Source organism: Falco naumanni, chromosome 12 (assembly GCF_017639655.2).
Source record: "Falco naumanni isolate bFalNau1 chromosome 12, bFalNau1.pat, whole genome shotgun sequence".
Lineage (NCBI taxonomy): Eukaryota > Metazoa > Chordata > Aves > Falconiformes > Falconidae > Falco > Falco naumanni.
Genome location: NC_054065.1, coordinates 24,527,331 through 24,554,472, shown reverse-complemented (window position 1 = coordinate 24,554,472; position 27,142 = coordinate 24,527,331). Strand labels below are relative to the sequence as shown.

The following is a 27,142-nucleotide window of genomic DNA, read 5'->3' as shown; positions in this document are numbered from 1 at the left end:
TGCACACGCACGGTACATGTGGAGGTAGAAGATAACAGATCGATTCTGATGGATCCCATCATGACTAGCTTCTAAGGGTAAATTACAGAACCTTTTAATTATTGGGGGTAACCTTGCAGAAAATTGAATCTTGAGTTTGCGCATAGGAGGAAGTTTGGTCTCCCTTGCTCGCCATCGCTTCCTGATCCTGGCAGCAGCTCCATGCGCGGGGGTCCCCGGCTGCCTGTCGGCTGCAGGCTCCACGCCTGTGCCGGTGACGTGCCGCTGTCAAGGTGGGCTGGGAGCCTGCGTAAAATGGGAGCTCTTATTTTCAGGGCAAGCATCTGCGCCTCGTCCTGCTTATTTGCTTTGTCTCTCTGAAAGCAGTAGAGGTACAGGAGGTAAGCCTGCTGCTTGACTCTCTTATGGCGTTTTAATGGGTTGGTTTTATGGGTATGGGTAAAGAACTACAGGTGAGATGGTTTTGCCCTCATAATAAAATGGAGACATGACTTCAGCCAGCCAGATAGCATCCTGCAAAATGAAGTACTGGGAACAATAACCGTAACTAAGGCTTAACTTGGAAATACAGGCAAAGGTACAACAATAACGGAATGCAGCAAGAGGGTGTTTTTTCTATTTTGCCAAGTGCACAGGTTAAAATGTATGTGTCTGGCTGATGTTGCTGGGAAAAAAAAAAAAAGACCGTATGTTCCCACAGGACGGACACTACAAGGACAGCTAGAGCAGTGTCTGGCCCTGTCAAGGGTGCTCGTGTCTGCACTAGGATTTCTCAGATCCATAAATACCCAAAGCGCAGGTCTCTCTGATGGGATGCGTAGAAATTGTGTAATAGAGGTGGCACAAGGGCATCTGCTGTCTTTATCATAATTGTGTCCCTTGCTCAGATGTAAATGCCAATTACTCCTGTGTGGGGTGAAATTCAGGAGTGTATATGTTGATCCAGTCCACTGGACTACCCATCGTGGTCTCGGGTGTGCAGAGTACTACCTCAGTTAGAAATACACTGATTTAAGTAAAAGCAATAATATTTTTTTGCCATAGAAACCTAGTGTAGAAAAGGTGAGACTGGCGATAGGCCCCTACTGAGTTGGGTGAAGAACAGGCAGCAGAGCACCCTGATTTACAGGAGGATGTAGTTAAGTGAGGATCTTTGCATATGAACTCATTTTCCAGGTGTATGGAAAAGCATAGGGGATAAAGCCTTGGCTTCACTGAGATCAGTGGGAATCAAGTCTCCATATTGTCATAGATGCTGTGCTCTCCTGCGGTGCTCTTCTCACCGAGGACAGAAACCCCAGTGCAGAATTCAACAGAATCCTTGCCATCGCGTTAGGTTTGATCTTTACAGGAAGGGTATCACTGCTAGTAATATTACAGAATAAAAAAATAATGCCAAAGACGGGCGTTTTAAAGCTTTCTATTTTATATTTTGACCCTGGTATTTTGAGTGATGCCAGCACAGAAACTGAAATGTCTGTGGGGCTTTTTGCAAAGTAGGGCAAGGATGTTTTTTTCCCCGGTTTTAGGAACCTGAGGATCAAGATTTTGGGTGCTAATCATAGGAAGCCTCGAAAAAGGAACACCAGCAATACTTACCTTGTAAGAATATTTGTTTGTAAAGTAGGCAAATTCCTTGACAGAAAGGAGCCATAAGAAATAACAGGTGGTTATTCCTCCCTGACAGAAGTCTGTATTTAGGCTTCTGTTAGTCTCCCTTATTTATAACAAAACCTTTGAATATCATTTCCAACACGTTCAGCTATCAGAAACGATGTGATAATGAGGACAGAGGATAGGTCACAAGCCTGCAAATATGTGTGAGGAGATGGTGAGCTTAACCTACCAGGTGAAAGAAAGGTTAGTATAGCAACTGCATGAACACTTCAAAGCATGCACCTAGTTTGCTGCACTAACTTAATTATCCCTGCTATAGATATGTTTGACAAGCATATCTATAGCCCAGATACTGTTACTTCTCAGTGGGAAATAGCAGAAGGCTTCTGTTTGGTTGCCAGTTGAGGGAATCCTTCCTTCGACTTCCTTGCATTTCCCTGCCTCTTTGCTCTTTTGATGAACAGAAACTTAGCCCTTTCTTTTTAGTGGTGGAAAATATTGTAAGATGGGGAACGATGCAGCCCAGTGGGATGGGTATAATATGATTTTTAAGCATTTTAATATTTAATCCTATTTTAATCAAATACTGCCTGAGCCAACCAAAAATAAGCTTTTATCACTTGTGCTGAATCAACCGTATTCTGGTGTCAGCACTATTTCTCAGCAAGCATCTTGCGTCTTCCATGTAATACTACAGGGTGGTTTTGAGCATCCCAGTGTTGCTGACTTTCTCCACAAACGGTGTGATCTGGAATGTAAGGAGGCAGGATTACCCCAGCACTTCCCATCGCACGGAAATGCAAGCCAGTGCCCTGTTCTCTGACATTAAAACGTGGCCTGCTGTTGGCAAGCTGTGGGCTTTAATAGGCAAAGACCGTGGGGAACTTTTCAGCTTTTTAGTCTTTCTGCTTCTATAAAGTCTGTTACACAGGGAGGTAGAGTTTTTAAACGTGGTCATTTTTAATTCCTGTCCCTGGAGCCTGGCTGACAGATTGGGAGTGCGGAGGACAGGAGTGGGCTGAAAAGACAAGCTGAAAACACAGGTTGTATACATACATTAAAATGGAGCAAACCAAAAATGAATGAACTTAGGTGAACGCAGAGGGGATCTGTTTTAGGGCCACTCTTAACACCTGTTTTAGATGGCCTGTGGTGAAAATCATCAGCTTAAAAAGATGCTATTTATGTCTCCTTTGAACTGAGTTTGCGCAAACTCAGTCGTTCGCCAGCAGTTGTAACTGGAGAGAATGGAGATAAAATGTGGGTAGATTTTTTACTTTTTGTTCTGAACAATACTATTTTCATTGAAAACCTTATAAAAGAAAAGCAATGCAAGAAACATTGACATGTTCTTTTTCATACACAATTTATATTAGCCTCCCTCCTTTGTTCAGAAGCCCATGGGCATTGATGTATGCTAAATAGCATTTGTTCAACAAAGACTCAAAAATCAGAAATGTGGTTTTATAGGTGTAGAAACTGGAATTTATCTACTGTCTTTTGAGGTGTTACTGGTAGATTCCCACTTTCGTAGCGAGAATCAAAACTTGCTTGTTGGCGGAGCAGTTTTCTGATTGGAGACTGCAGGTGAATGTTGGTGTGTTTCATTGACTGACTCGTGTTGCTCTCCATACTGGTTTTGACAGGTTATACTGAAAGTAACACTTCAAGCTTTCCAAATCTTTATTTGCTCCGTGTTGGCCATTTGAATTTTGTTGTGAAACCCTACTTCTGTGATAATTTCTGCAAGCTTGTCTCTTTTGGAGGGAAGTATTGACTTCTTCCTATTTCTAGCAAACTCTTCATGGTTTTCTCTTTGTTTCTTCATAATCATTTTTGTTTTGTCTTGACAATTGCTAAAACCTACTTTTTCCTTTATACATGGAAAAGAATAAAAGTTTCGAGAAGAGGCATTTATAGTTTGATTATTGTCTGCTTTCCTACTGTGAAAGGTTTACATCTTACATGAAGTATTATACATGTAGTAGTAGCTAGAGTAGCATAGGTGCACTTTGAGCTATTATTTTCAAACACAGGGTGTTTGAAACAAGGTTTTAAAAGCAATCAGTGTATAGAAGATTAAGGAAAAACTATTCCTTTGCTGCATGTATGCATCTTTCCATGTCAACTTTAACAGAAGTGTGCTCATACCTGGAGGCCCTGATTTCGTCTAATGGAAAGAGCAAATGCCTGGGAGTCAGGGAGTGGGTTGGCTGTGTTCTGGCTTTTCACCAGTCTGCACACCTTTGTGAAATATCTTGAGATTTCTGGATGAAAAGCATTATAAAAGAGCTAGGTGTTATTTAGGCTGCTTAGTCAGACAGTAGGCTTTAGTCTGTATTATTTTCTGGTTTGTGTGTTACATGAATAGAGTGTGAAACTGCCAGGAGAGCCTTTTGTTCTTGCACGCTGGCTCTTTCCTTCAGCCTCTTTTTTTTCAAGCTTAATCACATGTTATCGGGTGGTAAAGCATACAGCAGCTACTGGTGCAATAAGGAGGTGCATAAATAGCAAATGCATTGAACCGTGAACACCAGCTAGTGTTTTGGACGCCTGTAGACGAGCACTGACCCTCTTGGTGCGTTGCTGTGGGGAGGTGACAGGTACATGCTGTCTTGTGACTGTCCATGTAGCTGGTACTTCTTCAGCGTCCTGCGAGGTGCTCTCTGTCCCATTCTGCTGAGTGTCCTCTCTAAACAGGGACAGGAGACTAACGGGTAGCTTCAGAGCCCCACAGATGTGTATTTACAACTGTATTAGTATACCTGCTACTTAAAAACATAACCTCTAGGGTAGAACTTCCAAACTGTCACCCTCACAGGAGGATCTCCCCTGCCGTGCAATGTAATGGCTGCAGCAGAGCCCTCTTCTCTGCTGGATTGTGTGCAGAAGACTGTGCAGCCGTTCAGGCAGCATGTGTTGTCCAAATACTTGTTTTGCCCTTTTCTCTGGGATGAGGGCAGCAGGCCGGATTTCTTCATATCCGTATGTAATAGCTCACTTAGTACCAGGAACGTGCAACGTAGCTGGAGACCCTTGCTCTAAAAAAAAAAGTCTGTAACTGCAAGTGAAGATTCCTAAAAGCGGATCGCTAATCTGGAAAAATTGTATGTATTGTGTAAAAGGAAGTCGCTGAGCTGCAAATAGATGGATACTGAGAAGAGTAGCTTGGGGAATTGTCACTGTATGCCTGCCCCATGACCCTCGCGAAGCATCTGCCATTTGCTGCTGTCCCAAACAAGCCTGTGAGCGTAAGCGGCGCTTTGGTTTCACTGGCTGTGGCCGTCCTGGATAGGGCAGAACACAGATGACCGTGAACATGTATGTGTGTATGTATGCATCTGGATAGCTAGGGGACAGTCACTGTGGAATATATAGCAGTGGGGACATTAACTACATCTCTTCATAATCCCGTCTCAGACAGTTTCTTTTAGTTTTTTTCTGGCAGTGTATGAAAATCCTGTTGAGTACTTCGTGCTTGAGAGTCAAGCAAATCCAACAAGCTTATTTCTCTCTTGTTGCTCTTTGAATGTCTTCCGTACTGAGAACTTGAACTGCTGCAGTTCTAGCCCTGTGTTTGTAATGCAGTGTGCACGGTCACCAGCATGCCATGGGTGGTGGTTGTTGTTATTATTTTGTTTTTTAATTTACTTAATTACTTATTAATTTACTTCTCAGCTAGTCCACAGCTGTAAGACTAAGGCCAGGCTGTGGCAAAAAGAGATGGCCTAAAACTGATGTTAAATAAATATTCTTCTGTTGCACCAGAAATGAGGACTGGACCCTTGCAGTTTTAACGTCTCACAGAGGGGGGATGGCACTTCCCTTCGGTGTGGAATGTCGATGTCACCTTTGTGAGCGGCAGAATATGATGTTACCCTGTGACACGGTGATTTCACCTGCTCGTTCTTAAGGGACTGTCCCACCTCTGAAGCCTGGGAACTCCTCTGAAATATTATTTAGTTAATTTTAAAATATAATTGTCGCCAAAATATCCTTGTCCGTAGAGTTTCTACAAAGTCTATGGAGGCTTGGTTCATGATGGTGTTTTTTTTTAACCAAGCACCTGCTTTCTTTGCCTAGCTCAGTAATGCAGCAAGGTTGTTTTTACAGTATGAAGAAGTGAGCAATATATTCCATATGCCACCAAGCTTTGTAAAGAATCCTGCTGATGACAATTTCACAGCTGCTGAGAAATAGGCCAAGCCTTCCCTATAAAGTGACAGTAAGGAAAAGAATATCTATTCCATTGGGATTGGCCATGCATCCTCCCCAACTTCTTGCCTCTTGAAGGAAAATGCTAGCACTTCCGAACTATGTAACAACAGATGGTGGCAGAAACCGATTTCTACTGCAAAGCCATTTGGTCAGGAAGTATCAAAAAATGTTTTGGAATTGTGAAAATAAATTCTTGGCTGCAGGGCTACCAGCAGCCTATTAGAAATGAGACACGAGGGAACTGCTTATCAAACCCAAGAGCCTGCTTGGCCCTGAAAGAAATGGCTTTGGTCAAACATTTTAGAAATGAAAACCTTTACATACGTAGGGTCTGGACTTTGTTCTGCGTATTATGGGTGTTACAAGAGTTAGGTTCTTAATTTCTGAACACTGATTGCTTGACCAACGACCAAGAAAGCAGCCTTCATAATATGCAGAATGACCTCCAGCTGAGACAAGCTTAATATAGCTCCTACTGGCCTAGTCAGGTGGAACCTTCCCTTTTGGCTCAGCTGATTTGCTGCCCACAGACCATGAAAGTCCCAGGGCTCTGGTAACATACAGGGACACAAAATTAATGCGGAAACAGCACAGGCCGCTCTGCTGATGGGTTACATCTAGTGCCTGGTGTGCGCCTGTGCCTTGATGGACACAGCAGGTTCCTTTGGTGATTTCTGTAGCTGACCAAATGTGCCTTTTCGAAGCGCACGTTGAGAAATAGAACGTGTTTCTTTTCAGAAGTGCACCATAGATGTCTGTCTGTGCCATAACTCTCTGAAATAAACAGTAACGTTTTCCCCCCCCAGCATTTCTGTTGCGAGTCTTAGCTGCTCTTACAGTGCCGTACGTTGAAAATGGTTTGCGAGAACTTCCCATAGGTGTGAGCCATAAACAATACTTGCGAGCCATCTTGTTTTATCTATTCTTTTAGAAATGTATACCAAATTATACGGTAATGTCATGTCACCAGAAACACAGAGCAGATGGAAGTATCTTTCCACATATTGACTCATGTTACTCTGATGAAAGGAATTTGTTTCTCTCCTTCTGTCAAGCCTGCTAGCCTCTGGCAAAGGATGCAACCCTCAGCGAGGAGAACTTTACCAATAATGTTCAAGTGACCATCTGATTTAAATATACCAGCATTGGCCGATATAGTTAGCCTGCATCGACAACTGTTGGGGTAGCCAGTCCCATTTGTTATGTTTGTATAGGGTAACTTAAACCAAGTGGTGTTGTTCCAGGTTGAGGAGACCTCAGGGAATTAACCCTTGAGGAAGCAGATATTCAGCTTTTCTAAGGAAACCTTCAGGGCTCCAATATTGGGCCCTTTGGAGACTAATCCTACAAAAGCAAGCGCCAGGTCTCTGACCTGTACTGTTACATAGAAAAGTGACACCCCCCCACCCCATGGGTTTTAAGAGCTGTGTAGTAGCTACCAAAGGTGCAGTTTGCATACAAAGATACGGTGAAACCCTGACAAATGAAATAGCTGTAGATGTGCTGTGAGCGACTAAAAAGCAGGCACCCTCTGTATTAATGTTTGTTGTGAGTGGGGTTTGACTTGATGAGAGTGCAGTTCTCGGGTTGAAAACACGTGAAACTGAAGTCAAAAGGGAGTCAGTGTAATCATTAACTGACTCACCTTCTGGATGTGACAAGTAATGAACCAGTCTAAACTTGCCTGGAGCTTTCTTTGGGACAATACCCACAGGGGAAACCCTCTTACGCTCAAGTGAAGCGTTATCAAATGGGCCCTCTATTTTCCCCAAATGCCAGCTCTTTTCTGTCTTGTCTCTAACCACCTGAGGACATATAACTGCTGATCTCAGCATCCCAGCCAACATTTGCATCTCAGGGCTTGAGTACAGGACAGTAAAATCCCCAACACAGGCTTTTTTACAAAAATTGTGTATGCTTGTTGTGTGTTTTTTTTTTTAACTAGCCTGCTCCCACAACCACAACTACCCGCGCTGTGATTTTCACGTTTGCAAACCTCTTTAACCAGCATTTGGCTCTTTCCACTTTCTTACTTTGATTTGGATGACTGCCTGAAGCACCTGCTAATGGCCTGAAGCGTTCAAGCCGAAATTTGCAGTTTGTGTCCCACACGCACTCAGACTGTTCGTTACCTGCCTTCTGGAGCACCTGCTACACGGTTTGGGCTTGAGAGCCTGCTCTCTACCCGCTGACAGCAGCGCTGCTCACAACACCGGCTCTCCTCAGCTTTGTCCTACTCTCTCCCTTGTTCTCCATAACTCCTGCTTCAGCTCTGCCCGGGTCTTCAAGGTAATGTCGATGTTGTCCTGCTTGTTCTAATGCTTGAGTGAAGAATGGTTTTACCCCTGGTACATAGGAACAAGGATGGTGCAGAGGGAAATCTGTCACTGTGGTCATCCTAAAACCTTCACCGTGGCATTGATGAGCAGACTTTTTGAATTCTTTAAACAAAGTTTTATAGGGAAGTTTTGAACCGGGGCAGCTTGCTGAAACCAGCTTGTGGATCAGTGGTGGTCTGAAGCCAAATGGCATTCACATTGAATGATGTTCAGGAAATGTAAGGAACAGCGCTGCCACTCTACAGAGGACCAAAAAAAGTCCAAGAGATGCGAGGAATGCGCCTCACTTTCTCCTTCTGCTGCCTCTTGAGGATCTTTTGTACGCTCTTCCATGAGGCCGCTCCTGTCCCCTAAATGTAGGGAAGGCTGTTACAATTAGCACTATAAGGCTGCGTTTCAGAGAAAATCCTCCTCCCTGGCTAGGCGTAATCCTAATGGAGAATTTCAGAGGTAGCAACTTACAGCAGGGAAATTTCTTTACATTCTGCCTTGGGAAGCATTGGGTTTTCCCAGGGTCTTTGTCTGTGCTGGGAGTATAATTTTCATGGATGTTCCCATTCCAGAAAGGTGTTTGTTTTCTCTGTTAGAAGGATGCCGTTGATAGCTACAGAAGAAGCCCAAGTATTGGTTTCCTGCCTGGATATTTACGCCTACGTTACCTGCCGGTCCCTGAACCAGCAGGATTATCCTCTCCCCCAGTGAGCTGTGTTCCTCACTGCAGCCACACTGTGCCCTCCACCCACCTTCCACGCTGGTGTCGTGTGGGGTTTTCCCCAGGAACCCGAGCATCTCCCTATGTGCCTGGGCTGCCAGACTGGTGCTTCTTCACGCTGCCGACATCTGCTCCTGCAGAACTGGGCAAGGCAGGGGCTGATTTTTTCCTCCTCGCTTTCATTTGGTTGCCTCAAAATAACCCTAATTAGTTTTGTGGAGAGTTTAGTGTGCTCCCATGATGGGATTGCTCTTTGTGCAGATCTCTTGCATGCTATATTTAGGTATGTTTTTTGGAACACCATGTGACCCGAATCAGATAACTTCTGAACTACTAATCATGTCTTTGACACTGACTCCCTCCATGGCTTTGGGGCATTTTATGGTTGTTTCTTACATACAGAATAAAAACAGATAAGACTCACCTACCTTGTAAAAGCTGCTGCCAGGGTTAACAAATATTTAAGATACCAGTTTAAGCTAAAATTAATTTCATTATTCCTCCTGTAGTTGTAGTTTTATTGTTTCTTAGGCGTTTGATTTCAGAAAATGGTTCTTTAACATCTTAGTTTTTCTTAACGGATGACCCTGTTTCACCATTTTAAAAGAAAGAAACAAGTTTCTTCTGTGTTTGTAGATGAAAATAGGGCAGAGAGAAAAACCCTAAATGGCCTCATTTCCTGCCCCACACAAACTTTCTTCCTTTGTTTACTAGTTGGTTGATCCATGTAGATGAAAAGCCCAAAACTCTGACCTGAACTGTTTCCCCTCGTGTTAGCTATGTCCCTTTTCTTAACAGGGGAAGTTTATCTGCTTCATTTTTTCCTGATTTTTCAAGTTATGCAGCCTGACCTGTATCCTGTTATCATCTACTGCTCGAGGCCACTCAAAGCCCTGGAGGAAGCCAAGCTCCCTTTGGCTCCGCATCCAGCATGGCTGGGGTTGGGAGCCTGTCATCCATTTCAAGGCACCGTCTCTTTGTTGCTCAGGTCCGTAATTGCTGCTTTCTGTGTCATGGCTGGTTCTGCAGGGAGCGGTGGTACTGGCATTTCTTTTGGCTTCACCTTTTGTTTGCCCTGACCCCCTGAGGCCTTTTGATAGGCAACTGGATCAAAAGGCCTTTTCTGGCCTTCAGTAGCTGGAAGTGAGCTTGGTTTGACCAGGTAGTTGTTCAGATAAAGAATAGGAAAAATTATGGGAATACTTGTCATCCTTTAGGAAGTAGTGGACAGAGAGGAAAAGAATCCTTCCTTACTGCAAGTCAAATTTTTTAAGTCTAATTATAAATAGTAGCTTTTCCTCCCTTTTTTCTTTTCTCTTTTTCTTTTTTTTAATTCCTCCAGAATTAAATCCTTTGCCCAAGTGCTTATTCTTTCCCTCCTACAATAGCAGTAAAAAGCAAAATAATACATATAACAAAACTCAGCTTTGAGAAAAAGGCAGATAATGAAATATCTGCCGAAGACTGCAAAATGCGTCTGTCAGAGGGGAAAAAAACCCCACATTCTTATATTTGAAACTCTGAAATGTAACTGCACCAGACGAGTTGGGGAAAATTTGTTTGAAGATGTATTACGTTCCACGATCAAATGGAAAAAATGGCACCTGTCATCATATTTAGAAAACAGCTGGGTAACATGGCCAAGTGCCATGGTCTCTTTTCACATGGCCTTTATGCTGAAACCATCCAAGCTCCGTTCTCAGCAACTGGAGAACCCCTGTGCCTTTAAATGGTTACAGAAACATCTACTTAGGGGCCAGCTCTTATTGCAGCAAAGCCTGCTTCTGATGCTTCTAATTAGCAGTTAATGGATTATGCTTTACTTTTATAACCAACCCAGCAGGCACTCTTCTATAGTATTTTTCGGCTATTTTTGGTAGAAGATATATGCAATTGTGCTGCTCTTCGTGCTTTCATTTTGTGCATGTAGAAAATATTAGAAATAAATCACTATCAGAGATTATTTTGGCACTCAAATGCTTAATTTAAGTCCTATTAAGCATTTCCTACATGTATTTTCTTTCATCTGATATCTTGGAAAAACTGCAATGGGTTAATTGCCCTATCTGATCTAGACTTTGATGCAGTATCTCCTAAATACATACTTATTGTTAATTAAAATATTTATATACTCAGTGACAAGCCTGTTTTTTTAAAAAAATTGCAAACACAGCTCCAATATGTATACATTTAGGAAAAAATGCTTTTCTAGCTGAACACGGTACAGGTACATGTAGAAGGTTAGAAGCTTCAGAAGTTAGATGGGCTGGTAGAAACTAACAGTTTTTATACTTAGTTTGAATGAAAATAGCAATGAGATGAGTAGCATTGAAGGTTTGCAATGCTGTATGTGTGTGCGTGAACACATATATATGTGTGTATATACTATATAGAGTATATACATGTCAGAGTATGTATACAAACCAGTGCATGTGCACATATATGCGTTTAATAAAGAAATACGTCGACATAGGTTTTAGTTGGAAGGTTATACTATTCCCCCCCAGGGAATTAATTTTGGTGCCAGTCTCTAGCCGGAGAGCTGGCTCCCCCGGCCTGCCGTTGAAGCCGCTGTCCTTGCTGGGGCCGGGCACCCCGCAGGACAGGTCTGACAGGGGTGAGGCTGGGACAGGAGGGGGAGCTCTCACTGCGCCAGCCGGCGGAGGGGAGGACCGGGTTCCCAAGCCAAGGAAAAAGAGGGAGAGCGACCACCAGCTGCAGGTCAGGTGGGCTCTGCTCCCGCTTACTGGGCTCCCTTCACCAAACTTCTTCTGGGCTTCTTCATCCCTTACTGATGGCAGTAGCGCACACGCACAAAATAACCAACAGACGCAAACGCCCAAGTGCTAAGCAACTCCAGGTTATATCCATGGCTTGCAGCAAAGGATGTTGCCACCTGCAAGGCTCCCAGTTTGAAGGCACATTTCGTATTCTGGTCCTGATGCAGCGCTGTGCTCGCTAGCTACGAGATAGGCACTAAACCGGTACAGGCGTGTTTGTTGGAGGCAGGGAGTTCCAAAATGCTGTCCAGGAAAAAAATGTGGAAATTGCTATTATTTTTACACAGCAAATACTACAAAGAAAAAGAAAAGGGAGGGAAGAAAAAGGAAAGGTTGGCTAGTGGTTGTTATGTGAAATGTCTCCCTCGGTGTGATGGGATAAGGGCAACTTACTTTCTGTCCTGATTTTTGAGGAGGATGGGTTTGGGTTTTATTTCTGTGGTATCACACCCCAGCAGAGGAGGAGGCGGCGGCTGGCTGCGCAGGGGCCAAGGGGAGCGGTTGTCCCCCTGTCCATCGCATCTCCTGCCTGTGCTGTAGGTGGGGAGCAGAGGGATGTCTGCTGGGCAGGGCCAGGCCCACCTTATTGCTGGACTAGGTCCTTGCTGTTTAATCCGTTTCCCATTCCGGCTATTTTCAGGACGGTGCCGTAAGAGGCTACCCCTGGCTTGAAGCAAGACCATAGTCAAGCCTCTCTGAAATTATGTGATGTTTGCTCAGTTGTAATCAGCTGAAGCTATTCTGACGTGCTCAAAGGTGCTGTTGTATTTCCCTTGAGAAACAATGTGAAAATCAAGAAATTCCAGTATTAACTTTTTTTTTTCCCCCTGAAAAGAGTGCCACCTCCCCTTGAGTCTGGTAAAAGCTCTGCTTTCTCCCAGAGCTTCTGCAGAGGTAAAGTCCATCTTTTTGCCTGCACAATCTCATCGTAGTGCATTATAAATGCAATTTGGGGTGTACAGGGACCGCAGGATTAGCCTCCATCCAGCCTTCGTCTGAGGTGTCAGTCAAAGTAGGTGGCTCCTCAGAGCTACGTTTCTGACCTTCCCACCAGAGTGTGTATGCAAGACCAAGACATCACCAGTTCAGTGGCAGCATCCTGAGGTCTGCATCAGCCAGAGCTCTAGGGTGACTTTTGCCCTCCCCAGTTTCATCCCCCAGCAGTTTGTGCCAGGTCAGGGCAAGCCAGGCTTTCCAGTAGGTGACGATGTCAGGGAGAACTTAATCCCGCAGAGGAAGGCTCCTTCAAGCAGAGTTTGGGTTCAGTTCTCAGGAGGTCAGCGTGGGAAGTTCTCCATAAAAGCTGAACTATGATGTTGGCAGCCAAGATGCATTCGGAAGTTTTGGAAACACATTTTTTTTTCCTTCTTTGTAATTACATGAAATGCAAGAGACCTGTGAATAGGGCATTTTTAGATCGCACATACAAATATAGAATACCATAATATGACAGCAAATTAACATTCTTATAATTTTTTTTTCTTTTTCCAAGGAAATTTACTGTAACTCATAGTGGAAAGTTTGATGAAGAGCACTATGCCACTCTGCACAGAAATTCGGCTCTTGTGGCTAAATTAAACATCACTGGTTGCTTTCATTTAGATGAACCCTTTTGGAAGTTCTTTTTTTAAAGCTAGCGGATTGGACTTCTAATTTTAACTCTTATGGTTTATTATTAGAAACATTTCCAAACTTGTTTACAAACACCTGCACTTGACAGCGTGTGTCTGCAATTTTAGAAGGACTCACTTGTCACTTCCAATGGGGGTTGAGAGGGCATCTGAGTTCTTTGTGTTTGTACAGTTAGTTTTGGGATACTGGAATGAGTTTTTTTTAAAATAAGGTTACAAATATGTGATGTTTTGTGAGAGGGGGTTACATGCACCTGGTCGGCAAATAGGTCTTATTGACTAGCTGTAGGTTATTTCAAAGTCAGGAGGATTATTAGTTAGTGGTCATTTGGAACAAGACTCAAACTGGCACCCAAAGGAGAAATTCCAGGAACTAATTTTAGCAGTTTGGTCTCTCAATTGGAGAAGATGGTTTACAGGTTTTCTGTATTTATCTTGTCTTCAAACATACTACTTTCTTGCCAGCTGTCCTTCAGAAGTTATTCGGAGAGTTTAAAATGACTTTTGAATAAATCGTTGCTTTGTCGTATGAAGTTAGAAGTAGCTGAACATACAGTGAAGCAACAGAGCGTGGTTCCCCTCGAGCTGGAGTGGGACGTGTGTGTTATGCAAGTCTGTACGCCGCTTGTTTGCAGTAGGGTGAATATCATACTGTGTTACCCATTGGTCAAGTATATAATCACGTTAGAGGTAGTCAAAATACTTCATAAAAAACAATAAAATCCTTTGACTCCTCGATATGCTCTTTACACCTGATTTTTAGATGCATCACATAGGTTAACAATGTTACTTATCAATTTCTAGTATAATGAGGAAGATTATCCTCACTAAAAATTGATGCTGCATGGGAGGGTAGCAGGAAGAACCCTCCAAATATGCTTCAAGGGTATGGCTGGACCAGAGGTAGTCAGAGCAGACTTAAGCAGTAGTGGCATAAGGTGTCCTATTGATTGCTTTATGCTCTTGTTGTTACTAATTAGTATGAAAAACTCCAGTTAATTAGACCAGCCTGTTTGGCTGTTGTGTCCTCTGCTGGGAACCATGGTCAACTTTAGAGAAACTCTGATATCGGAGAGGATAAGGAGGCCATGAAGCAAAAAGTATTTTATTTTCTGCTGGTTTGTTGTCCAAAAAAGCACGGACCCAGATCCAGCTGAGGAATCCCTGTTAATGTCAAAGGATCATGTCCTCCGAGGTGCTTACCGTCTATCAATTTCACTGAGAGTTGATATAAGTGGGATTAGGCACCTAAATACCTTTGTGTATGCATGTTCTTTGAAGTTAAACCTGCAGTCCGCAGCCTGTATCTTATGCTTGACCCCTCTGGAGAGCACACAGCATATACGAGCTGGGGGGCTCTTCCAAAGCAATTGCTTATAAGTAAACAAACAGATAATTAAATAAAGCGTTTGGAGTACAAGGTACAGGTCTGAGGAACAGTTTTTTTTCCAACTGTAAAACAGCTGTGCCTTGTAGCTGTATTTCTGGATTCCTTTAAGGTAATATGATTTTAACAAGCGTTCACTTTCTGTGGAAAACAGGCATTTTTTTAAATTTTACTTTTTCAACAAGTAGACTAGCCAAAAATTATGATGCTACTTACATAGTCCACAGCATAATTTCTTAGTGAGTACGGCTGCAATTAATAAATTGTGTTGTGACTGCATTGGGCTGTTACCATCTTTGAAAACATCTTCAAACACAGTTCACAAGCTCTAGTGTTGCCAGGGTCCCAGGTGATCAGAGCTGAAAACACCCAACATTTTAGAAACTGCTCACAATTCAAATATGACCATAGAAGTTAAACTCAAGAGGAATTTCTTGCTTAACTAGAAACTTCTGTTTGATCTGGAGATAGCACTTTCCCAAGTGATGTACTGAGGGAAATGTCGTTTTGTGCCAGTGTTTTCAGTTTTCCTCTATTTCTGTTTGCTCGTGTGAGCTCTATGCCCACTTTCCTAAGTGTTAATATGTAGGAATGTTTCCAAAGGTTAGGGGGGGGCTCAGAAGCGAGAACTCTGCAGGTGCAGTAAGATCCACCTATCCAGCAACACCTCGAAAACATGCAAAAACAACTTTGATGTTAGAAGTCTCGACTGACCACGAAGTTAGTGATGAGCTTTCTCAGATGTACGCGATGAGAAAGGAAAACCTCTATGGGATCTTTGTAGTTATCTAACCTGCATAAGCCTGAACAGTTCTTTGGTGTGAATCTTTGGGTGGAGCGTACGGTGTATGTGTGAAACAATCTGTTCTCAGGATATTCTGCCTGGCCCCTACAGTGAAACGGCATGGAAAAATCTCTTTTGGTGCATTTTAAAAGATCCTGCCTTCCTCAGAAAGTGATAATTAAGATAAATGGAGGAGTTGTGGAAAGAAGGGAAAATGGCTTCAGAGTTCTGCTTTGGTTCTTCTCCCAGTAACTCTCACTTAAGGTAAAATTGTTGCCTCTTGCAAAGAATCCCTTGGTAGGATTGAATAGTTTGAGCCACAGCGTGGAAGATATACCAGCATGATTTAAGAATTGAATTCATATCCAGGGAGCTGGGCATATGAAGGTATGTTGTATGTCATCACATACCATGAGAGGGGAAGCTCTGGGAGGCATATCTGGTTGTGGTTAGAAATCAACTATGGATATAAGGTGACTGCTTGTATATTGCCAAAGGGATTTAATGTAGGTTCCCAAGCCATGAAGGCCCAGCATCGACGTTATGGCTGCATCCCAGGGGACTGCAGATCCCTGAGGTGTGAATCCTTTGCCTGCTTCTCCCATGGTATATAGCTATAAACTGGTTTTTAAAAGTCCATAAATAGGTGTAAAACATGCATTTTCCCATAGAAGTAATGAAAGTAAAGAGGACTGTGACTATTACTATGGCGTATTGCAAATTATCTGTAGCTTAAAGTTTTGCAGTTTCTTAGTACTGGTGCATGTGCTTTATATGAGCAGCTGTTTGATATTTCTGAAGTAATCCGGTGCTGTAAAAATATGTGATTTTCCTTCTTAAAGAAACTGTTACATGCCAGTTGTACCCCAGCTGAAGGGACCTAGAGCAAATGTCTATGAGGTGGAACTGCTTCAGGATAACCTGCATTGGTTTAGGGGACAGTTAATGATAAATTTATTTTCATGACCTGTCTGCCAAGTATTTGTATACTAATTAGGTCCTATTTTGAGGGCAGAGCATGTGAGCTTGTAAGAAACCCCTTGTACAGCATGGGAAGGGCAAGGGGATTTTTGTCCCTAGTGAGTGCAAACCCCTTCTTTACATAGCATCACCTAAATGTGTGCATTATTTCTAAGCAGCGTATGAATCCCTTGGCTCACGTGGAGGCACTTCTTAAATTGGCTCATGGGAGTATCTGTAGCCAGCTAAGGTGCTCAAGTACAGAGCACTGGGGAAGAAACTGAACTGACTCAAAGCATTGTCATAGTTTTTAATTTTATATAATGTCTTTCACAATAGAGTAGAAAATTACCTTTATGACTAGTGGCAGGACCTGTTGTATAAGTAATCCAGCCATGTGCTGGTTGGTATCTCGCTTTTCACTTGAACCTCTCTGCGATGCAGGTCTTGGAGGAGTGAGTGCCTGGTGCAGTCTCTGCCTGGCTCCTTGGTAAGTCATTCGAGTCTATCTTTCTGTACAGTCACTTTCCAAACTGCTGAGCAAAAATAAGGAAATTTTTCATAGAGTGCTTTAAAAGAGAGTTGCTAATCAATTTTTCTTACTATTTTATGCCCTGTGATTTTTACACCACCCCCACCAGCTGGTTAATCATGCAAAAGCTGAACACTTCATTAGCCAGAACATGTTTGCCCATGGGCATTTCTGTAGTAAATTAGTTCTTTCTATTTATACAGGTAAGTCATGGCCAAAAGTCTTTAAGGTGCCAAAGGTAAGGGTTCGAATGAATTCTTTTTCTGAGTTTTGAAGAGAACTAGGTTTAACTTTGTGGGCTGTTGATTTGAAATTACTCTTGAATTAAAGATAGCATGGGTAAAAGAGCATTCTCAGACTGTTCTGAAATACATTGCGTCTTTCTGGATCTCAAATTTGGCCTGCCTCAAAAAAAAACAACCAACAAACCAACAAACCACTCAAAACCACATGTGTGCTCTCACCCGTGTATGTGTGTGTGTATATATGTGTGTGTATATATATACACACACAGAGTATCTACATGCAGAGATTCTGCTTATTTGAGTGTCATGTGGCATATTGACCAGTGTTTTTCCTTTCTTACCGTGTGCTTTTTAAACTATTAATTGAAAATATGTGGTTTGTAGATGCTTTTTTCCCTCAAATCAGACGATGCCCTCTGAAAGCCTAGTTTAGCTCAACAATGAATTTAGCTTTCAGGCTTTGGCCATTGCAATATTGTTTGAATGCCACCATTTCCTGCAATCAATGTAATTTTATATCTACTTGGAATAGAAAGTCAAGATGGTGATTGCCTTAATTTAACTCAGTGTTGTATTCATTAAGGAGCTCATCCTAAATTCCTTTCAGATCAAAGTCTGTCTTGATTTCAGTGGAACCTTTCGGCGCACAAGGTGTGCGGTAGCCTTCTGAAATGTTGTCATTGTGACTAGTGAATAAAAACTAAATGTGTTGCTAAATTTAGGCTGTTGCTCATGTCAGCTTCCTTTTCTAAATGACGGTAAGTGCATTCCATAAATAGTATGCCTCTTATGTTGTCATATCTCTTTGGCTTGCTTTGCAGTATTTTACAGGATATTTGCAAATGAATTTCATGTTCAGTAGGCAGGGGATGAAAATAACACTACTCATTGGGACTCCATTAACCCGCAGCTAATGAGGAACCATTTCAAGGGCTGGATGAGTGTAATTCAGATTAGCCTGCGTGCCAGGCTGCTCTGCTCCTGCTCGGGCTCGCACCGTGCCATGCTCTTGCCGTGGTCTGGAGGGACAGAGCCCGGTGCAGCACAGCTGGCGCTTCGGCACGGACTTTTGTCGGTTAAGTTTTCTGTGCTTCGGTTCCCCTTTCGGAAGGTAGGAGAGAAGAGTGAGTTGTGTGTGTGTGTGTGCGTGTGTGCGTGTAGGTAGGTGACAGTGATCTTGACCTCCATAGTCGAGTGTTTTGAGATGTAATGAAATACTCTACAAACACGATACTTGTGCTCGCTGGTTGATAGCATTGTTACTTGTAGAAAAGGGTACTACACGGTGACAGTAAAGGTGGTCCAGACTGGCCCTTAATTAATTTTATTTTCAAAATCTATATTAGTGACTGTCACGAGGGCACCTGGGCACTTTACATCAATAAAATAATCAATTTATAAAACGTGTAGACCAGAACTCTGTGTTCACTAGCAAAACTCCTGTTCCCCGTTATGACAAAAGGTCAGTCCAAGGCTGGCCAAGCAAGCAAGACTCACATTTCTGTGCCTTGGCACTTGCCAGGCACGGCTCTGGCGAAACACCGCTGGCACCAGCTTCCAGATGCTGGTGGTTCCTGCAGAGAACATCTTGCTGCCGGCCGATGGCTTGTTAACCCCCCTGCAAGGCTCAAACTGGTTTCAGGACCAACCGAGAAGGTGGAGAAAAACTATTTCAGAGGCCAGTCCCAATTAAAAATGTGACTTTGCTAGCTGCGAGCAGCCCACCAAAGTGCAGGGAACGGGGGCTCAGTGGAGGTGGGCTGCTGGGGTAGAAAGAGAAAGAGACCTCCTCCTGAAGAACAGGCTAGAGGTCTCTTAACTGAAGAAACTTTATTGATGGTAAATGTTATGTTATGCAAGCTTAGCAAATTCTCTAGGAATGTAATGCTTCCCAGTTTTTTCTTACATGTGTTAATATTTTATGATACCTGTCCATTAAGGGCCAGTTCCTACAGTGTTTAAGTGAGTTTGGACTGCTAAATTGCCTTTATGGACTTTTGAAAAAACACTGCTGGCCACTACGGATTAGCTAAATTCCCAATCTCACTTAATGTGCTGATATAAAATCAGCTTGTTTTTCATGTATTAAGTGAGCATATGTAATTAAATTAAATGTTGTCAAGCTGCATTTTATTTATTTGTATTAGTACATTTGGGGCAATAATCCCACTTTAATACATATCTAATTGTGCAAACAATGCTGAAACTAGGGGTCCCTGAACATTGCTGTAATTTTTAAAATGTGAAACGGTAATATATTTTGATGTCTTGAAATCCAGTTGAACTCAAGCTGAGCTTAAAAATCCAAGATCTGATTCAGGAGAATTCCGTCCCATCTGGCTGGTGGGTAGCAGGTGTCCAGTGTGTGTGTGTGTGTGTGTGTGTGTGCAAGGGAGGGAGGTGATTGCAGGGAGTGAAACGTTTCAGTTTTCCTGTAGAGCTTTAATTCCAGTTTAATGCTGTGGGCTGAGGCTCTCTGCAGTTTAAGTTCTTGTGTAATTACCAGCATCTATTGTTGGTCTTCATTTCTAGACAACATAATGGTGATGGTGAATGGCATAAGCAAGTAAGCATATCACGTTATGGAGAAAGATGGTTTCTAAATCTTAAAGTTTTGATTTAATTTCTGATTACACGCAAGACTCTTTGTATGGGAAAGTGTGTTTTTACAAATAGATACAGATGTGATCCTTGAAGACTGCATGAGAAAGGTTTCATTGTGGCGCTTGGTATCAAGGGCTTTTTGAGAGTTGTTGCGTGTTCCCACAACAACATAGAGCAGGTTTGTTTCATCTACTTATTTTTATAAAAGCAAAGAAAATGTGTATGCAATTTTTGTTTTCAGCAGATAATAGAAAAGTTCTCTGTTTTGGTATTACTGTGATTGTAATGAAGGAGTATTTTTTAATCTTTGAGAGTATTTTAACAATCTTTTGGATACTTCAAGCAACTCTACTGGTCCCACTTTATACCCTGTAACGTTCAGAAATGTGTTACAGCTCCTCTCATTTTCCTCTTTCTTCTTCCTTTCCTTCATCTTTTGATCAGATACTGCTAGTTACCTTCTGCCTGGGAGCTTTTCACTTAGGAAGTTTAAGAACCTGCTCTTCCTTGACTTTTGGCATTAGCTATCAAGTCAGCTCCCTTTTACACTCCTGTCAACTCTCCCTCTACCAGCTTTTAAATATTTCCGTTTGCTTTTATTTGTCTTCAGTGCTGTGTAACTTTCTGCTGGAAAGTCATTTGGCACACGTTTTTTTTCTTTATGGGAGCTGGCACACAAAGTACTACTTAAGAAAATAAGTAAGCAAACAGTCATACTTCGTTTCTAGTTTTCAACTTCACACTACTACAGTGGATGGCACTTTGCTACTGTATTTCACGGTTTTTTTTCATGGTGAACTGACTTAATTTCTAACATAGAGTGGAACTGGTGCTGTGCTGCAGAGGGAAGTCCATCTGGTTTGATAGACAAAATGATAAGCATTTCTCTGGACATCCCTGTAAAGATCTCCCTTTTACTTGTTTGCTTTATGAAGTTAAATGGAAGAGGTCAACCCCTTTGACAGAGCAAATTCTTTTTCTCTAGCAATAGGGCTTTGCATGAAAACATTTTTTATTAAGCAAGTCATCCATACTGCACCGTAGGCTGTTTGAGTGTAACAGTATGTTACAGTCTGCAAAGTTAATGCAGTTAATATTCAACTGAACTTTTGGGGGGTTGCTAATCCCTTAGGCGGGCTTAGCAGAAAGGGCAAACATATTTATAGCACTTTGAATCAGACTGCAGTGAACAAGTAAGAGTATGTGTTATACCATGCAAATGTTATACAATTTCAGGAAATCTCAGTGCATAATCATCTTTTAATAGTACTTAAGTTGGTGAAATATCTTGTCTGTGAGCAACAGAGTTGTTGGTTCAGTGGACAACAAGTCTGTTAAAAAGAGACTCTGTGGAAGGTCGTGAGGTTCCTGTTCTGGTGATAAATTCTGTAAGTTCTGAACAGATTTGTGGGCTGTTTAATTAGGAGCTAACTGTATTCTTTAAGCTCTGTCATTTGTATTTTTCCCTCATAGGATTTCATTGGACTTTGTCACATATCTGACTATGACTGCGTAAGTGTAGGGTTGTCAATAGCCTATTCCATGTAGGCCACGGTCTCTTACTGTCTTTGTAGAAGTAAAAAGATCATTCCTGAATGATCGTTCCTCTGAGTGGAAGCACGACACTGGGTAGAGTTTGCTTTGGTTGGAACCGTGGGTCCACTGGGCAAAAGAAACATGAGTTAAGTCATGAGTTGCGGGAAGTTCATAGAGAATTGACGTGCTCAGGCTGCGAAAGTTCCACAAGGAGGGATGTCCAGCACGTTTCTGTGAGACAGAAACTCTCCATATTTATGGCACAGACAAAACTTGCATTGAGTGTAAGGTTATGTGGAAAAGCATGTGAAGGCCCTGTAATGCTACCAACCCATCAGGACCCAGAGAAAAAGAAATTATGATCTTGGTTTTTCCACAGAATTTGATTGTGTGGAGTTTTTAGTCTAATAAATAAGAGGTCCATCAGCTGGTAGTTGACAAAAAGTCATTTGTACATTTTTTATTTTATTTTGAGAGATAATTAATGTGATTGCTAACAGATGTAGTCTGTGTGGTTGATTTTTAAGGTGGACTTCTGGTGCCCTACAGACACAGAACACAGGCCTGGCAAAGTGGCCATTCTGTTCCAATTAAGATTTTTTAAATATCTTTTACATTTTGGCTATTTCTTCCATATTTTCTAAATATTAAATATTGGAATCAGTGACTGCAACATGGAAACTGACCTTAAAGGGGGCTCGGGTGACTGAATTTATGCATCTACTCAAGTAATTTATCTATCTGCTGCCTTACCTACACCTGCTCCCTTCCTTTTCCTTTTGCTCTTTGTGAACCACATTGGCCATTCATAGTCCTTCAGAAAAAAAAAAAGTTTGCAAAATAATTGGTATGTCAGAATTGTTAGGAAAAATAGAAATATGTTGATAAAGATTTTCAAATCTTTCTATTGATTATATTTTCAGTTAAAAATAAAATGGCTGCATACCAGAGTAAGTTAAAAATTTGTATGGCAGCTGTTTGTATCTGAAGTACCAGAAAACAGCTAGTTTATTACATGCAAAATTTCAAATTCCAGAATATATTAAAATATTAGCTCAAAGGTCAAAAGCCTCTTCCAAGGAAGGAAGAAAATTAGAAGGGAATTTGGGCTAATCAGGTTAAGACCCAGTAGGTCTGTAACAGGTGCACAGGGATGATGGGGTCGACACTGATGTGGCTTCCTTTGGTTCCTCATCCTGAATGTCCCCAGCTTGTCATTGGATCAGCTTCCATAGAAATCCTAAGCAAGGTTCAACCTTACACCTCAATATCTGTATTGAGACTCCCTAACATTTCTGTCATTTGATTAAACAGTAAATACAGACATCCACAGGAAACGCCTAACTTCACAGAGCATGCTGGTGAAGGTGTGCTGGATCTTAGCTACACATCCTGCAGCCATCCTGGAGTTTAGGAATAAGTCAAACCATCTGCATTGGGAAAACAAAGAGTTAATGCTCCGGTGATGTTAACTGTGATAAAAGGTATGTGTGTGTGTGTTACTTCTCTGTGCTCTATACATTTATGAGATCTTTTTATAGTAGCATTCCCAGGAGCAGTCCAGGTCCAATCAGGACTGGTATGCCATTGTGCGAGGTGTTGTTCTAATTCATGTGTAAATGTGGAGTGGTTGCTGCCCTGAGGATATTACAGTGAAATTGCAAACAGGATGAAAAATAGTAGGAGGTGTGGAGGAGAAGGAGGGCAGCTGCAGAGAGGTGCGCTTGTCTCCTTGGGGTTGTGGTACATAAAGCCTGATACCAAAGGATGGGCATTTCATTTCTTCAAAACAATTAACCTCATTGTCTTTCATTTGTGTCTTAGTTATTTAAACAGAAATGTACAAAGTACAAAATTGTTGCTTCTGAGATCCTTCATAGAATCACAGAATGGTTTGGGTTGGAAGTGACAATAAAGACCATCTAGTTCCAACCCTGCTGCCACGGGCAGGGACATCCTCCACTAGACCAGGTTGTCCAAGCCCCATCCAGCCTGGCCTTGAGCACTGCCAGGGATGGGGCATCCACAGCTTCTCTGGGCAACCCGTGCCAGTGCCTCACCACCCTCACCACAAAGAATTTCTTCCTTAGATCTAACCTAAACCTACCCTCTTTCAGCTTCAAGCCATTCCCTCTTGTCCTATCACGACATGCCCTTGTAAAAAGTCCCTCTCCAGCTTTCTCGTACCTCCTTTAGGTACTGGCAGGCCGCTGTAAGGTCTCCTCAGAGCCTTCTCTTCTCCAGGCTGAACAACCCCAACTCTCTCAGCCTGTCCTCATAGGAGAGGTGCTCCAGCCCTCTGAGCATCTTCCTGCCCCTCCTCTGGACTCACTCCAACAGGTCCATGTCCTTCTTATGCTGGGGGCCCCAGAGCTGAACGCTCTCCAGGTGCTCTCCAGGTGGGGATTCATGAGAGCTGGGCAGATGGGGAGAATCACCTCCCTCAACCTGCGGGCTGCGCTTATTTTGATGCAGCCCAGGATTCAGTTGGCTTTCTGGGCTGCAAGCCGACATTGCTGGGTCATGTTGAGCTTCTCAACCACCAGCACCCCCAAGTCCTTCTCAGGGCTGCTGTCGATTTATTCTCCACCCAGCCTGTGTTCGTGCTTGGGATTGGCCTGACCCAGGTGCAGGACCTTGCGCTTGGCCTTGTTGAACTTCATGAGGTTCACACAGGCCCATCTTTCAAGCCCGTCAGGGTTCCCCTGGATGGCATCCCTTCCCTCCAGTGTGTCAACTGCACCATACAGCTTGGTGTCGTCAGCAAACTTGCTATCGTCAGCAAATCCTTCTAGCCTCCTGTTCTGTCTCTAGCAATGACCAACCCCAGGCGCCTCAAGGAAAGTTATAAGAGCCTCACAATGGGCAGACATGGGATAATCTTCTCTCTACATGTTCTCATCCTAATCTTTCATTATTAGGGATTAATTTAAGCTTTGAAGCATGAAGTTTTAAAAAAATATATTTGTTGTCCCCCCTCCTCCACTGTGAACCCTGTTTAAAGTATGAAATATCCTCCCAAGCCTGTGATCCGAGCTGTTCTTGGGGTAATCCTACCTGCTCCTTGGTGTGCTGACCAAATTTGCAGCTTGGGAGCTACCGTGGTGCTTTTGCTTCTTCTGATGCCAGAAGGCACGGGTAGATCCTTCTTTGCAGAGGGGTGGGGAAGGCAGAAGCATGTTGAGCTGTTACAGCTTGGGTGTTCCCATGTCGCCGTATGTCAAAGCTGTGGTGCTGCAGCAGGATCTCTCCCCTTTCTTTTAATATTTTAGTGGCTAATTTGCAGTAAAGCACAATAGGAAATAACCATAAATAAATCTGGGAACCTTTGTAGTAATTTCTTTTGCTAGCTGTGTACATATGAGCAGCTTGCCATTTGCATATGTGAATCTTGTCATAACAATTTCGGGAAGTGATTTGTTAATAATCAAGTTCTCAGAACAGCTCTAAATCAGTAATTGATGTAGGTCTGGATAAAGGAAGCCTTCCGCCTGCCTGTTTTGTGGAGCATTTTTGGCAAGTTTCGAGCTAGTGTGAAAACTAGCCATCAGAATAAAATTTAGGACAGCTGGGATGCTTTCAGTGAAGACTTTTGGCTCCACAGTTCAAATAATCACAATAGCAGCTCAATTTAGCCTTTGGCTGGATAGGTTTGGCAGGGCACAATGAAAAATAATTATTTCATGGCCTGCTTATTTGTCCCTTAACAAATAAACTCTCTGACCTATGCAGGCTTATGTAAATATGCTGCCGTATGTGGGGTTGTAGAACACTGTTGTGTCCCCATTTGGAAATATGTTTTATTTCACCCTCATGTTACAAACTTTGGGAAGCGAAGAAAGAGGTAGGGGATAACGGATACTGAAGCCCAGACAGCCAGGCACAGAGTCTAAAAAGCCATCTAACAGCCTTCTTTCTGAAAACACATCCATTAGTATGCAGTGTTTTCACTGCTGTAATAATAAGAGCAATCATGATATGAACAAGTCCGTCTCTTCACAGCCTTCCCACGCGGGATGGAGAATGACAGCTCCTAAAGCATTTGGATATTTGCCTGAATGTATGCTGCTTAGCTAACCACGGTTCAACTTGCTCTCCATCTTATGGCTTCCTGGATATCCTTCTCAATTGTTTCGGTGACAGCTTAAAATGTGAGACTTGGAGGGGGGAGATAAAAGCTTAGCGAAAGGCTTTTTGTGTGTGTATTTAAGGGGAAGTTTTATTACACTTGATGATGGAGAGACGTGCCACACTATTTTCTGTTCCTACAATTTCAGTATTTGCACTTTCTGTTGTGCTGGCAGCAGCCAATCCATAACGTTGTCTTTCTGTTTCCCACTCCGGAGGGGGAAAAATACACAGAAGAATACAGATTGATGGTTTTGTCTTCTGACACCACCATTTTGGTTCTGAAACGGTAAAAGAAAGGCTTTTCCCCAATGATCTGAAAGATCTCTCTAGAACATCTGCCGTTACACACTCAAGCGCATGCACACACACACACATGCACGCACACATGCACAGACCCTTGCTAAGGTGGCTATGATCTGTTTTTAATAGTGGCACTTCTTCTCAAAGTGTCATTTAAAAAACCATCAGCAGTCATGTCATGCATCGGGATGAATTTCTAAATGTAAATGAGATTCTCTCAGTAATTTATTTACATTTGTTTTCAGCACAACAAATGAGACATCACGTAGCTTCATAATTTCCCATGACCGAGTCACCAGCATGAGGTGTGTAATTTACCCTGATTTAAGATGCTTATCTAGAGGTTCTTGCAACAATACCTGGTGGGCTTTTTTTATACTACTTTTTGCTGGCTTTTAACCCATGTACTTCACCTCCTTCTCTGTTTTTCAGTTGAAAAAGAAGTATAAGTGTGTCTGCTGCTGAAAGCCGTTTTTCACTGAAGCTGAGAGGGGTGGCTTTATTGCCTTATTTTGTATATTATTTTCCCTGCCATTTCCTTCTCATTTGGTAAAGATCATAGAAAGGCTTCAAGAACATACCTTAATTTACAATCTAGTGATGCAGGAAGGCAGTGCTGATTGTGGACATTTCTAATAGAAAAATGTTCATCCAGACATAGAACATGAATGGGAAGCATCCTGCAGTCATTGCTTCTCCCGTTGTTTCAGCTGAAATACCAGATCTTAGGTCTGGTCTTGGCTCTGCTATTGACTTTGAGTTTCTGATCTGCCTGGGGCTGAAGCGATACTGAGATTGAGGGGGGATGTGAATGCCAGTTTTCAAATCATGTGGGCACAGTCATGTACCGCAAAACTCATGGATTTTAAGTCTGTAGTTGGAACATTTAGATGTCTAACTACTTGCTTGAGTATCTCAGGTAGGTAGATGATTAAAGGTGCAATGTACCATTGCATACTATTCTGTACCTCTTATCTTGCAGTCTCAGTTAAGGCTTGACTAAAAGTCAGGGTAATAATTTTTGCTATTTTACAGGCTAACAACACGGGAGAACTGAGAGGCTTTGGTGAAAGTTACTGGCAGTGACTAGTAACCACTAGTTCAGCAGCAGTACAAAATGCTATGCCATATAATTGTGCTGTGGCAGTAGTTTGGTATATTATCGTGCAAAAATACTGTACATATTTATGGAGATCTGCAGGATTAACCATATGTGGGTGATCTTTTCCTCACTGAGAGGAAGTATGACATTTCTTTGTGTTAATTCCCAAGGGAAAATTCAACATCTTTATTTGAGTAAGCATAGTCCAGAAAAGAATCGATATGGACTGGTTTTTAATGTTCATTGTACATACTAGGGCCCAGC

General features: G+C 42.5%; 1 protein-coding gene across 12 annotated transcripts in view; it reads left to right on the top strand.

Moving 5' to 3' along the window:
* Window positions 1-27,142, top strand: part of ESRRG (estrogen related receptor gamma) — a 396,844-nt gene that overhangs the window by 36,923 nt on the left and 332,779 nt on the right. For 4 of the 12 annotated variants that reach the window (XM_040612409.1, XM_040612426.1, XM_040612424.1 and 1 more), the window contains exon 2: window positions 16,873-16,918. The exons of 5 other annotated variants lie outside the window; for them this stretch is intronic. In XM_040612409.1, coding sequence (XP_040468343.1) covers window positions 16,873-16,918 — 46 coding nt within the window. Of the gene's footprint in view, window positions 1-16,872; window positions 16,919-17,163; window positions 17,199-27,142 lie in introns of all 12 variants that reach the window. 3 more of the 12 variants (XM_040612411.1, XM_040612425.1, XM_040612423.1) reach the window with 1 other exon arrangement.